The 13,032-nt window shown below is 32.2% G+C and overlaps 1 protein-coding gene across 1 annotated transcript; it reads left to right on the top strand.

Moving 5' to 3' along the window:
* Positions 1-354: 354 nt before the first annotated feature.
* On the top strand, positions 355-1,437 carry LOC128239873 (hibernation-associated plasma protein HP-27-like). Its single transcript, XM_052956315.1, has one exon. It carries the CDS (start codon positions 449-451, stop codon positions 1,169-1,171), a length of 723 nt encoding a protein of 240 aa, XP_052812275.1. The 5' UTR covers positions 355-448; the 3' UTR covers positions 1,172-1,437.
* Positions 1,438-13,032: the final 11,595 nt, after the last annotated feature.

Below are 13,032 nucleotides of genomic sequence, written 5' to 3'. Positions count from 1 at the left end.
CCATAGAATTTCCAGACATCGCATTGGCCAGTGTATATCAGTTATATACTTATATTCGGAATTGAATAACATATCCTTGACTGAAACAATGTTCTACTAGTTTTTAGTCCATGTCGAGAAACGCTCAACTAATATGTTAAAAGGAATATTCTAGCTAATTTACAAAACTTAATTTAACATTTGTCGGCACAAACATATGACACAACGGCTTTTAAAACAAAACGTCTACACTAAATGAATATGCTAGGTATTTTCACGCTAATCTGTCTATAGCTCTAGAAGTACAAACGTCACAAAGTGGAAACAGCTGTCTTTATCCGAATTTGAGATTTGACATTTGTGTGGTGTTTTGAAACACAAGAACTGTGAGTTCGGAAACTGTTCATGAACAAAAGGAAGTAATTTAAACACATGTACTGTTCTAATAGTCATTAACTTATCCAGCGTAATGGCAGCTCGAAGATCACCGGTTTTGTGTTTAATATTTGTTTGTGTGATCGTCACGTACCTTGGTAAAGTAAGGTGCAATGAACCGCATTGCTCCAAGTTTGATTTTGAGGAGAAGGTTTTGGAAAAACTCGTTCTAATGGAGTTTAAAGCGGAAGAGCAAGAAAAGACAATAAGAAAAGAACTAGGGGATATGAAAAGTGAACTTAAGAGCTATCGAGATGATTGGCAGAAACTTAAACAAGAAAATGATGACCTGAAAACCATCCTAAAAAGTGTCGTCCGGTCCAGGTTAGATGAGATTGCTTCGTATAAAGACTCGCTTGTGACCCCGACTGTTATGTTTAAAGCTCGAAAAATGAAGGACCTGTCATTGGACAAAGGACAAACTATGATTTTCAAGGACGTCATGTTTAACAATGGTAGCGGGTATGATAATACCACAGGAGTATTCACCTGTCCAATAGAGGGCGTGTATTTATTCACTATTCACCTGTGTTCCAAAAGCGAGCGCTACATCACATATGACGTCATGGTTGACGGGACAATACACACCAAGGGTGCAAATAAGGATAACACAGGCAATGTTTGTACCTCTGCCGATGCTATCGTTGAAGTACATGAGGCGAGCAGAGTTTGGGTTCAATCGAACTACGACGAAGATGAATTATATGATGATGTATATCGGTGGAGCTCTTTTTCGGGTGTTTTGATGCATAGTTAATGTGTGAACGTGTCACAGCGACATCAAACAACAAAATTTAAATTTATGACGCATTATGAGTTTAACAAGTCAAATAATTTATATCAATCGTAGGTTTTGACAGGAGCAGCCTCATATGATGTGACAAAATTTTAATGTAAGACTTTCTTGCTTCTTGATACTTATACTATTTTCCTTTTCTGATTTGAATAAGTTGTTATTTGCGTGAATGCTTTCATAATGACATAGTATGTTACTTGTATTTGCACATTACTTGACAGTTTGCTTATAACTGATAATGATTTATCGGTAAGCTGTTTATGCATTGGGCAATAAACAATATGTGTTGTTTGTTCTGTTCTTATATCAATAAGTAAGCCCTTTAAAGGTACCGTGATGTCAAATGAAACAAATAATTGTGCTGTTGGGTAGGGACGATACATGTTTAATCTAACAATGTTATTTAGCACCGGGAATCACGATAATATTGTAATACTATTACATTACCAAATCTGAGTATCATTGGTTACAATTACTACGGAAGAAAAAATATTACTGTTTAAAAAATTAACAAGGATTAAGACTGAATTATTTCAAAATGCTAAACCAGTGTATTGAAAACGAAACATTACGTTGTAATCTTTTTGCCTTAGAGATGATATGGAAAGAGTAATATAGGGAAAAAATGAAACAAATAGTAAGGTCGAAACAATGCATACTGTTGTGTAAATTAAACTTACTATAGAGAGATTAGTCAATTGAATCAATATATTCAGATAACGATCAAACATTTCAAATGATGTCATTTCTGACAAATCTGAATAATACTTTAATTAAAGCATGTTTAACAAGGTTATTAATCAACTGCGCACTCGCTACTCACCAAGGCGTCCTTGGTTCGTTTGTCTTTAGTAGTTTTTCATCAATACTTATTATCAGTGCCTCTAAACAATAGTATAGATAAAAGTCGACAACCGAATTGTCCCTGTAGTTTACATTGTACTTGCGCCAGTTATCAGTCAAACAATCAGTTGACCAATAACAGAATTATGTTTCTTAAATAAATAAAATCACTTGGTTGCATAATCCAATGGAGTAACTGAAACCCTCGCCAAATGATTTCGACAAGTTTCAGTAATTGCTTTTGCGACTGGTCAGCAGAACAGAAGAGTATCCGTTATCATTTGGATGATTCTGCTTAGAATGTGAGCGTGCTATCTTAGAAGAGTCTTGCATAGTTATTAAGAGTTGGAATGTGGAAGCATTGTTTCGAATTGGTGAGGTTTACCTCATAATATACTCAGGTATTCTTTAATACTGATGTTTCCGTTTAATTACCATTAGTTTTGCTATAATTTAACATTCCTACCTTGTTTAAATCGAAACGGCTTCATCTCTGAAGTCTAGTCTATGTCTGGACCGAGCTATGTTGTCTGCTAGGGAGTGGGTTAGGAAAATGTGAACATTGGCCATTTCATGGATTCTACCCTATTAATGAAGATATGATGTTTCTTTCACCGGTGGATTTGTGACCTGGCTTTAATGAATAAAAAACTGCATTTTATAAAAAAAATAATATCTTAAACATCTATTTCTATACCTTCATGACAGACATTTGATGCATGCTACTTTTATTTTTTTAAACGACAAAGCTTGAAATGGGTTGTTGCTTGTTGATCTTACGCTGCCCGTTAACTACATACTTAATTATATTTCTTTCATAAGCTTTCGAGGGTTTTTCTGTTATTTGAAATAATTCTTCAAACCGCAGAGATAAGTTCGTACCTGTGCCATTTTCAAAAAGTATTTGAGGCATTTTATTTCAAGTTTCTGTGCATTTGTAATTTAATTTTTTTCCTCAAAGGACCAGTAAATGTTAATGTTCTAACAATTAACGTGGTAAATTGCTTAGTAATACTCTTTTCCTTTTTATCTACTTCACATTTATATTCGAAAAAGCGAGTTTCAACGTTTTGCTGTTGCAACTGAAAAACTGCAATAGTTCATACAACAATATGTAACGATCATCATTCAAAGAAGTACAGTCAAAATGAACATTCAAATTTAGGAGATTAAGTATGTATAAGGTGACTGGGTCAGAATCTATGAGCAATTACGAAGAGGTGAAGACTTATAAAATTATTTCATTTTTTATGTAATTACTCTTGGATATCAATAATATGATTATAATAAAACAGTCGTGAGTTTGATTTAAGTTTTACTCTACACTAAACATTTAAAGTTGCACTCTCACGGATTGACTTTTCTTTTAATTTTGGTCTCAGAATCAGCTGGTTTTGGCATCGAAGCCTTCAATTCGGTCATATAAGATAAATAATGATTGAACATGTCTGAATTGTGCTTTTGTCAGCATTATTATATCACCGGTTTCTACACTTTTACGCAGTACTTGGCTCATTCCAAGACAAACAATAAAAAAGTGGGGAAAAAGGGTCTCTCTGTGAGAGTGAAGCTGTAATGTGTTACGAAAAGCAGACTTTCGACAGTGTATACAAATACGGCATTTTTTCATGCCAATTCTATAATTTGGACTTTTTGTTATTTTCTGCATCATTGAATAATTTAAATTTTAAAAAAAAGTCTTGCATATTTCAAATAGATGTTAAAGATATGTTCTTTAAGAGAAAAAACAACATCATTATTCAGTGAATACCAAACCTTTTTATAAATAGCCATAGGTTTATGAAATAAAAACTAAAGTGTACATTAATTGAATAGTTGAATCACCAAACTGTATAAACAGTATATAATAATCACTAGTCTATTAATTATATTTTGTATGTGTCTGCCATGATCAAATTATGGCCACATCACATATATTGATTGTCACTGGTGTTGAACAATGCTAAACCTCACTTTACATTTAAATAGTTATAAGGTTTATGAAACTAAGTAGTTATATACTTGCCCACGAGTAGTTACATAAAAACATAATAATCTGATAAGATGTAAACACACAAAGATTCAACAGCTAAAGTTGTATAAACTGTTATATTGAGTCTCAAACTTTAAATTCTTGTATTTTCATTTGGCAAGCAATTTCGTGGTTGCTCTATATTTCAACAGTTTGTTTCGATGTATATTACTTATTTGCATAAACGTTCAATATTGGACGCAAATTTGATATAGTTTTGAGGGGGTCGATGTGGGAATTCTTAAATTATTTTTGTTGTTGTATGCGGATGATATTGTTTTATTTTCGGAAACAGAAACAGGTCTACAGAAAGGATTAGTACTGTTAGAAATATATCGCAATAGATGGAAGTTAATTGTAAATTCTGCTAAAACGAAAATTATGGTTTTTAAGGTGGAAGATTGAGGAGACATTTAAGATTTTTATATAATGGAATTAGAAATTGTTTCTAAATTTACATATCTAGGTATTGTTTCACCACAGGCGGGTCTTTTACAAACACTTTTAAAACACTATCAGGACAAGCTCTCAAAGCAATGTTTAAACTTAAGAATTGTTTAAATAAATTCAACTCTTTGTCAATAAATCATAGTTTAGATTTGTTTGACAAATTAATTTCTCCGATCCTAAGCTATGGTTCAGAAGTTTGGGGATTACATAATAGTTCACAGTTAGAAAGAGTTCATTTAAATTTTTGTAAAGATTTATAAGGAGTGAGGGCATAAACTCAGAATAACCTTTTATATGGGGAACTAGGAAGAACAACATTGTTAACCAAACGTTGTACAAATGTGATACGATATTGGCTGAAGATTGTTGTCATGGAGAATATTAAATATCTTAAAAAAGTATATAATAAAATGTATAGTACTAGTGAATTAGAGGATTTCCCTAGTTCCAGATCATGGGCTTACCTAGTAAGGCATCTACTTCAGTCGTTGTGGTTTAACCATGTTTGGATTGCACAAGGCGTAGGGGATCTCGATCAATTTATATTATCATTTAAACAATGAGTTACCGATGGTTTTTATTCAAAATTGTTAAACGGAGTTAAACGAATTTACTAGAGCAAAAACATACTTACTTTTTGCTGATTTTAAACTTCAATCTTATTTGTCAGAATGATGTTAATTTAAGTATAGAACAGCATTGGATAGAGGATGAATTTCATTTTATTCTAGAATGCCCATTGTATAAAGATTTAAGAAAGTAATATCTTAAGAACTACTATTATACAGGACCAAATGTACCCAAATTTATTGAGTTAATGAAATCACAAAATGTTAATAGAAATCTTGCAGTAGACATGTATAATGCTATGCAATTAAGGGATGTATTATGGGTAAACTGTCTCCATTAAAAGAATCTTCACGCTATGTACACAATGTCCTATGACTTTTATGTTTATATGATTGTGATGTTCATATGCAAGTTATGAAATTTCATATACATATATATTTGTCTAAGTTTGTGAATGTATCTGCATATAGGTATGTGTGTATGCATGCATGTATGTATGTATGTATGTATGTGTGTATGTATGTATGTATGTATGTATGTATGTATGTATGTATGTATGTATGTATGTATGTATGTATGTATGTATGTATGTATGTATGTATGTATGTATGTATGTATGTATGTATGTATGTATGTATGTATGTATGTATGTATGTATGTATGTATGTATGTATGTATGTATGTATGTATGTATGTATGTATGTATGTATGTATGTATGTATGTATGTATGTATGTATGTATGTATGTATGTCTGTATGTCTGTCTGTCTGTCTGTCTGTCTGTCTGTCTGTCTGTCTGTCTGTCTGTCTGTCTGTCTGTCTGTCTGTCTGTCTGTCTGTCTGTATGTATGTATGTATGTATGTATGTATGTATGTATGTATGTATGTATGTATGTCTATATATAAAGGTATACTTGTACCTTGATTACTATGGTATATGTGTGTCATTGTAAAAACACTCTATACTCATGGGCATTTCTGCCTCGATGTATTTGTGAATAAACTATAAGCTATAACTCACAATTATTCTCTACAGTCAAACTTTTGTTAAGCAAATTACGCAGTTTTGTTTGGGGATGTTTTCTGTTGTGGCATCTATAGCAAGATACTTCGTTCAACTTACAAAGGTGATCATTTTCTGATCACTTCTCCTGTACTTAACCCTTAGAAAACACTATCATCTACACATTGCCACCGCGGGAAGGATTGCGTCATCGCGCTAAATCGTGTGATATTTTCCGTGGTAGCAACACAATGGTGCGCGTTATCAACGCGTTCATCTGCTGTTACCGCGTATGACTTCCAAAAACATGCACACGGCATATCGCCGCGATGCGGCTTACAGCGATATGAAGGTTTCTTAACAGGTACCGTTGGTCGAATAAAATATTCTAAATTGTACCTTGCTCGCAGAATGACTTTCATCCTACTGCGAGGGTAAACAATTTCATGTTCCAAACATAAACATAGGTCGCTGGAATACTAAGAGTTTGTTAAAGCATTTTTTATGAGTTTATTGATACTAAAATATACCTGCAAAAGGGCTTTCACGCCTTTAGGAAAGTTAGTAACAGTAGCTCCCTTCGTGTTTTTTTCCCGCGTCTTTGTTGAAAGAATAGAGATTATTGTGCGTTTTTGTAAGTATCCGAATTTTTAAAACAAAATTGAATTTAGCTTTCATTTAAAGGGTTATCATTGCGTAAAGTGTATGTTTAGTGTAATTTTTTTATGTGTTAAATTTCTTAAATAACTTCATTATGAATATTACAATTATGGTTAAAGTGTCAGATATGGACAAACTGGTAATAATAAGACTATAAAATGAAGTGCTTCCAAAGAGTCAGGTGTTTTTCAAAGAAAGGGTGTTGCTATAAGTAGGCAGAGTAAAATACACAAACAGAACACAAAGCATAGTAGATCGTGTGCAGTTTTATTCTATATAGTATTTATTTACATCCACACAAGTTTATTGAAGGCATTTAAAATTGAGTTTAGTGCGAATGAGGTGCATTAAACTTAATTTTGAGTACGAACCAAGTGATTTGTAAATTACAATTCGAGTTTTGTATAAGGGCGTTTTTGTTGGTAATAAACTGGTTTCGGTTTATATCGGTTTGACTTTCACGAAGGGTGTATTTGTTGTTACAGTTCAAAATAAAACCAAAACAAGTAAATTAATCGTTTTTTTAACGAAAACCGAAACCGGTTTTTGAAACTTTCGAAACCCCTACCGGAGACGGTTTCACCGGTTCGTTCCATCCGAAAACTAGTTTACTTTGAAACCTACATAGCGGAAAATGATCAACCTCGCACGTTTGTTGAAACTCTTTTATAACAATGCCAGACCATGGGCAAATGAGCTAAATGAAATGGGTTTTAAAAAAGTTCAGAAACAATGGCTACATGCAGTAGCTCCGCCATGTTGATAAAGTTGTATACAAAACCATGCATTTGTTACTTTAAGCAAACCTATTACAACCGGTTTCGAAACCGCTGAAACCATTGACACCAAAACTGAAACTGGTTTGGTATCAACGCAAAACGCCGTAAGTTTTACTACAACTGACTAAAATTATATTTATAGGACGGAGAAAAAAGAAATAGCCTTCAGAAAGTATGCAGCAATGCGAAAGGCCTTGTTTTTTCGATGCCATTGTTTCTCGCTTAACAAATTCTAGTACAAGGTTATCTTACAATATGCAGATTTGATTACGTTTCCTAGAGCGGTTTTGTGCATTCTATAGAAGTTTTCAGGAGTAGCCGCTTGTTAATTCAGTGCGTGTTAGTGGAACTAGCCTGGAACTGAAGCTGTGCATGTACTGTAATTAACTTGGCATATCGCCGATAATAACCCCATTTCGTTTGATGTTCAGGAAATAATTCTAAAGCTGATGTCCATTTTCCATAAATTGAGGTATACGAGGGTACTTCAAAACGTTATGTTACATTAAAAACTCACAAAAGAGGCACGAAATCACTAAGTTGCAACCCGATGTACACAAACACATTGTTTTTAAATCGTCATTGTTCAAAAGTGTCAGAGTGGCCTGCACAACTTTATTTATTTTGGTATAATAATGACATCACCACCTAACTTGAGTTAGGAAATCGCCATTTAATGGAAAATGTCCCAGTTTCTAAGTAAGAATAGTAAATGTATACCTTCTTCTGAAATTGAAACTCTAGAAGCATTTTATCAAACCATTAACCATCCATCTTTATTTACCATCTCCATTACGGTAGCAACTTTCTTTATAGTCAACAGCAATTTTGCAATCCATAAAATTTATCATTTTTAATACTTGAAAGATCAGTTAAGCATATCTCAACATGTCAACACATTTTGATGAAATTCCATTCATATAATTTAATCCTTAAAAGAACTGTTTTTATTAAACTAATAAATTAAATTTATGCAATTAGTTACTGCTTTCTTCATCGCACAGTCAAGGTATAATAATGACATAAGTAAATCAGATATACTTCTTAAAATGAAAAATAGTTCAATTACTTAATCAAGTTTAGCGAAATTTTCGTGGCAAATATGAATATAATTTAGTACCCACGTTATATGTTTCCTAGGAATAGTAAAGTGCAATGAACCGCAATGCTCAAAGTTTGATTTTGAGGAGAAGGTTTTGGAAAAACTTGTTCGAATGGAGTTTAAAGCGGAAGTACAAGAACAAACAATAAGAAAAGAACTAGAAAATACAAAAACAATGAACTTGAGAGCTACAAAGACGATTGGCAGAAACTTTAACAAGAAAATGATGACTTGAAAACCAGCTTGAAGTGTCGTCCGGTCCACTTTAGATGAGTTTGCTTCGTATAAAGACACGCTTGTGATCCCGACTGTTATGTTTAAGGCTCGAAGAATGAAGGACCTGTCATTGGACAAAGGACAAACTATGATTTTTAAGGACGTCATGTTTAATAATGGTAGCGGGTATGATAATACCACAGGAGTATTCACCTGTCCAGTAGGGGGCGTGTATTTATTCACTATTCACTTGTGTACTTCAACAAGCAAATACATTACATATGACGTCATGGTCGATGGGACAATACACACCAAGGGAGCTCATAAGGATGCCACAGGCTACGTGTGTATCTCTGCCGATGCTATCGTTGAATAACAGGAGGAAAGCAGAGTTTGGGTTCAATCAAATAACAACGGAGATGTAATACATGAAGATGATTATCGATTGAGTTCTTTTTCTGGTGTTTTGTTACATAATTGAAACCTTGGCACCAAGACATCAAGCAACAGTTTTTTTTATGATTATACTGCATTTTAGAGCACTATTAATTCTGATGTAGATTTTACTTATAGTGAAGAAATGCTGGAACTTATCGTAAATTGAACGAACAATCAGCGAGGGTGTTTGACCTTCAAAATTCTTGCAACATTTAGTACTTGCCACAACGTTTTACAGATGATCGTAACACATTTTCTGAGATTATTTATTTGTATTACATGAATTTGCTGATAATAGATAACATCTAACGAATAGTTATAATAATTTGCTTCCGTTATTTATACTGAGGTAAAGAAATCCATCTTCAGTTTCGATTTGAATACAAATGTTGCATTAACGATCATTTCAACCGACTCTTTTCAACAGTTAAAGTGACACTCTTATACACAATCAATATATGTATAATAAACAAATATTTTTAATGATAAACCTTAAACTACTAACAAAATAATGCATTTATGAAATTTTTTGATTACTGATAACAAAATTGTGACTGAGTATTATTATTATTATTAGCTGAAAATGCAAATATATTAAATGATTGGTGAGTGATAAAAGATTTACTCTGATCTACTATCGTCTCAAAAGGTAGAAAACTGTGTTTTCTGCACTTTTCGTTCAAATTAAACTCGGTATCCTTCATGCAATTCATTGTTTTCGACATATATTCATCCTTTTGTATATTTTAAAACAATGAATTAGCTGTAATAAATCTGATTTTGGAGTAATAACGCATCTTTAAATAGTCGTTACACAATCTAAAATAAACAAGAAACGGTATAAGCTTGGCTTGGTTCAATTGTATGTATCCGATTAGTATAACGCTTATGTTAATCATTCATATATCTATTTTAGTCTTGTAACATATCGGTTTCTCAATAACAAGATCTACGCTGATGATTTCAAACATATTATATAGAACATGAAAAATAGATTATATTGATTATGTTTAAATTTGTACCAAAGACCTAAAATTATTTTTTCAATCAAAGTGATGTTCATGCATCATATTCATTTTTTTCTGTTACAATATTAAACAAAATATTTCCATTTTAAAGGGACTCGTTAAACTTTATAGAATCAGACATCGATGTTTGTAAAATGTGAACGAAATGTTCGTAGTAATGATAAAACATCTACACAAGTTCGAATTTGCTATATTTTTAATTATTATTGGCAAATGTCACAGTAGATGCTTTATTTTCCGACAACTATTAGTAACGCTATCGAAAATTGAATCATTTAAGCGTTGGATTTACTAAATTCTGTTCAAATGAGGGTATGGCATTTGCTGTTTGGTTTCTGCTCATAGAAGTAAGTAAAACTAAGTCAATTCTACCAATTACAAATATGTTGCCAACATAAAGTATGTGAACGAGTCCCTTTAAGGCATTATATCGTTGAACTTAATTTGAAACGAATAATAAAAGAGTGCAAAATAAACGACACCAATATGCCACTGTACGGAACCCTTTTATATAAAAGCTGATGTCAGGTCATGTCAAAATGTATGATCTGTTTCAGCCTTGCTGCACTTTTTCTTTTATTATTGTCACTTGTTGTTCACTGTGTTTTGTCTTAATTAAAAAGAAATCTTTTAATATTTACTATAAAAAGCGACAATGAATAATTGGCATTAACAAAGGAACGTGATATGCCAGGTTCGTAGTGCCCTTCTGCGCACTGAATTTAGATTTCATACCTTCGGTTTTGTTGCATGTTTGTTATTTGATACTGCTGATGTCAAATGAACTAAATCAGAACACTGCGATTGAAGTATGAAGTCTGAGTATAATTGAAAAAACAAAATATTACAGATGAAAATACATATAATATAAAAAATTTAATAACGGTTTAATTGATGAGCTAGAATTAAGAAGAAATGATAACTAATACTTTAGAAGGGTAACTTATAAATCGCTTGTATGTCAGTCGGCATTTTCGCCTGCTTTATTTCGAAACAGTGTTTCAAACACGTCTAATGTCCAGTCTGTGACTGAAAGCTTTTATCTGGTAGACGATGGATGAAGAAAAAATAAAAAATGTGTCTGCATATAAAACAATCAATGAGTGCCTGTTGTTTATCATTATTATGTTTTTTTTTCAACGAAGCACCTGTTTTTCTAAAAGGACCAGTTGATCTTCTAACAAATAACACAGTATGTTGCTTACTTATATCTCTGTCCTTTTTATCTACTTCACATTACCCCGAAAGGGATTTTCAACGTTATGTTGTTGCAACTGAAAAAATGATGTATTTCATACCAATATATGTATCGATCATCAATCAAAGTACATTTAAAATGAACATTTATAAAAATTTACAATGATGGCTTGAGTGTGCAAAATTTATTGGTTCAGAATCTATGAGCAATTAAGAAGAGGTAAAGATTGATCATATATTTGTTTATGTCTGTACATGTACTCTTAGACAACAATGATATTATCATAATATAACAGTGGTGAATTTGAAGTATTTACCAACACTTTACGTTTAAAGCTGCACTCTCACAGATTGACGGTTTTGACTTTTCTTAAAAAAATATTTCTCAGAATCAGCTCATTTTGGCATCGAAGCCTTGAACTTAGTCATATCAGATAAATCAAAATAGATCATATCGCAATTGTGTTTTTGTAAGCATTGTTATATCACCGGTTTCCTGACATTAACACAGAACTTGGCTCATTCCAAGACAAACAATAAAATAGTTGGAAAAATGTCAATCTGTAATGCTCTAGCTGAAAGATGTTGTGCAAAAGCAAACTTTCGACAGTGTGTTTTTTTTTAAATTCATCAATATCCATACCAATGCTATGACTTGGCCTTCTTTAATTTTCTGCCTGATAGAATTATCTTAATTTTTTAAAAACAACAACTCTCTGCTGTATATTTAAAAAATCTGTTAAAGGACATAGTTATAAGAAATAACCTCGTGACACTCTTATTCAAAATTAATACAAACACATATATAACAAATATAAATTTAGAGTGATAAATCTGTATCTAGTAAGAACTAAATAATGCATAAAGGTATAGTATTAATTACTGATTACAGGATTGTAACCGTGTATTTAATGGCTGAAAACGCAAAATATTTATTGATTTTTGAGTGCAAAATTATTTACTTTGATTGACTATCGCCTACTAAGCTAGAAATACCGTGTTTTCAGCACCTATCTTTAAAGTTCAACTCGTAATCCTTCATAAGAACGATTGTTTTTGACATTTATTCATCCTTTTGGGTATATTTTAACAAGTGTATCCATTGTGGAAAGTCTTATTTGGAAAAAGAGATCATCTTTAACCTTTTGTACATAGGTTTATGAAAAAAATCTAAAGTGTATATTATTTGAATCGATAAAATCATCAAAGTGTCTTTTAAACAGTTATCACTAAAACTATTATTATTCATGTATAACATGTACTATTTATGGTCAAACTATATGTTTTTATTTGCACTGGTATATAACAGTGTAAACCCTCACCAACCATTAAGTAGTCATAAGGTTTATGCAACGAAGTGGTTATAATTACTCTTACGATAGGGTAATGATATTTTGCTATCGTTGTTTTTAGTGGGGACTTCAAATGAGGTAAAAACATCTATTTGATGAAAAATATTGAAGTTACGATCCTTTTCACTGACTATCTTCAACAATTTTCAAAA

Source organism: Mya arenaria, chromosome 7, assembly GCF_026914265.1.
Source record: "Mya arenaria isolate MELC-2E11 chromosome 7, ASM2691426v1".
NCBI lineage: Eukaryota > Metazoa > Mollusca > Bivalvia > Myida > Myidae > Mya > Mya arenaria.
This window is presented reverse-complemented; position numbering and strand designations above follow the sequence as displayed.

What these genes read in the sequence shown, in the direction of transcription:
- LOC128239873 (XM_052956315.1), top strand. Translation starts at nt 449, where the DNA reads ATGGCAGCTCGAAGATCACCGGTTTTGTGTTTAATATTTGTTTGTGTG.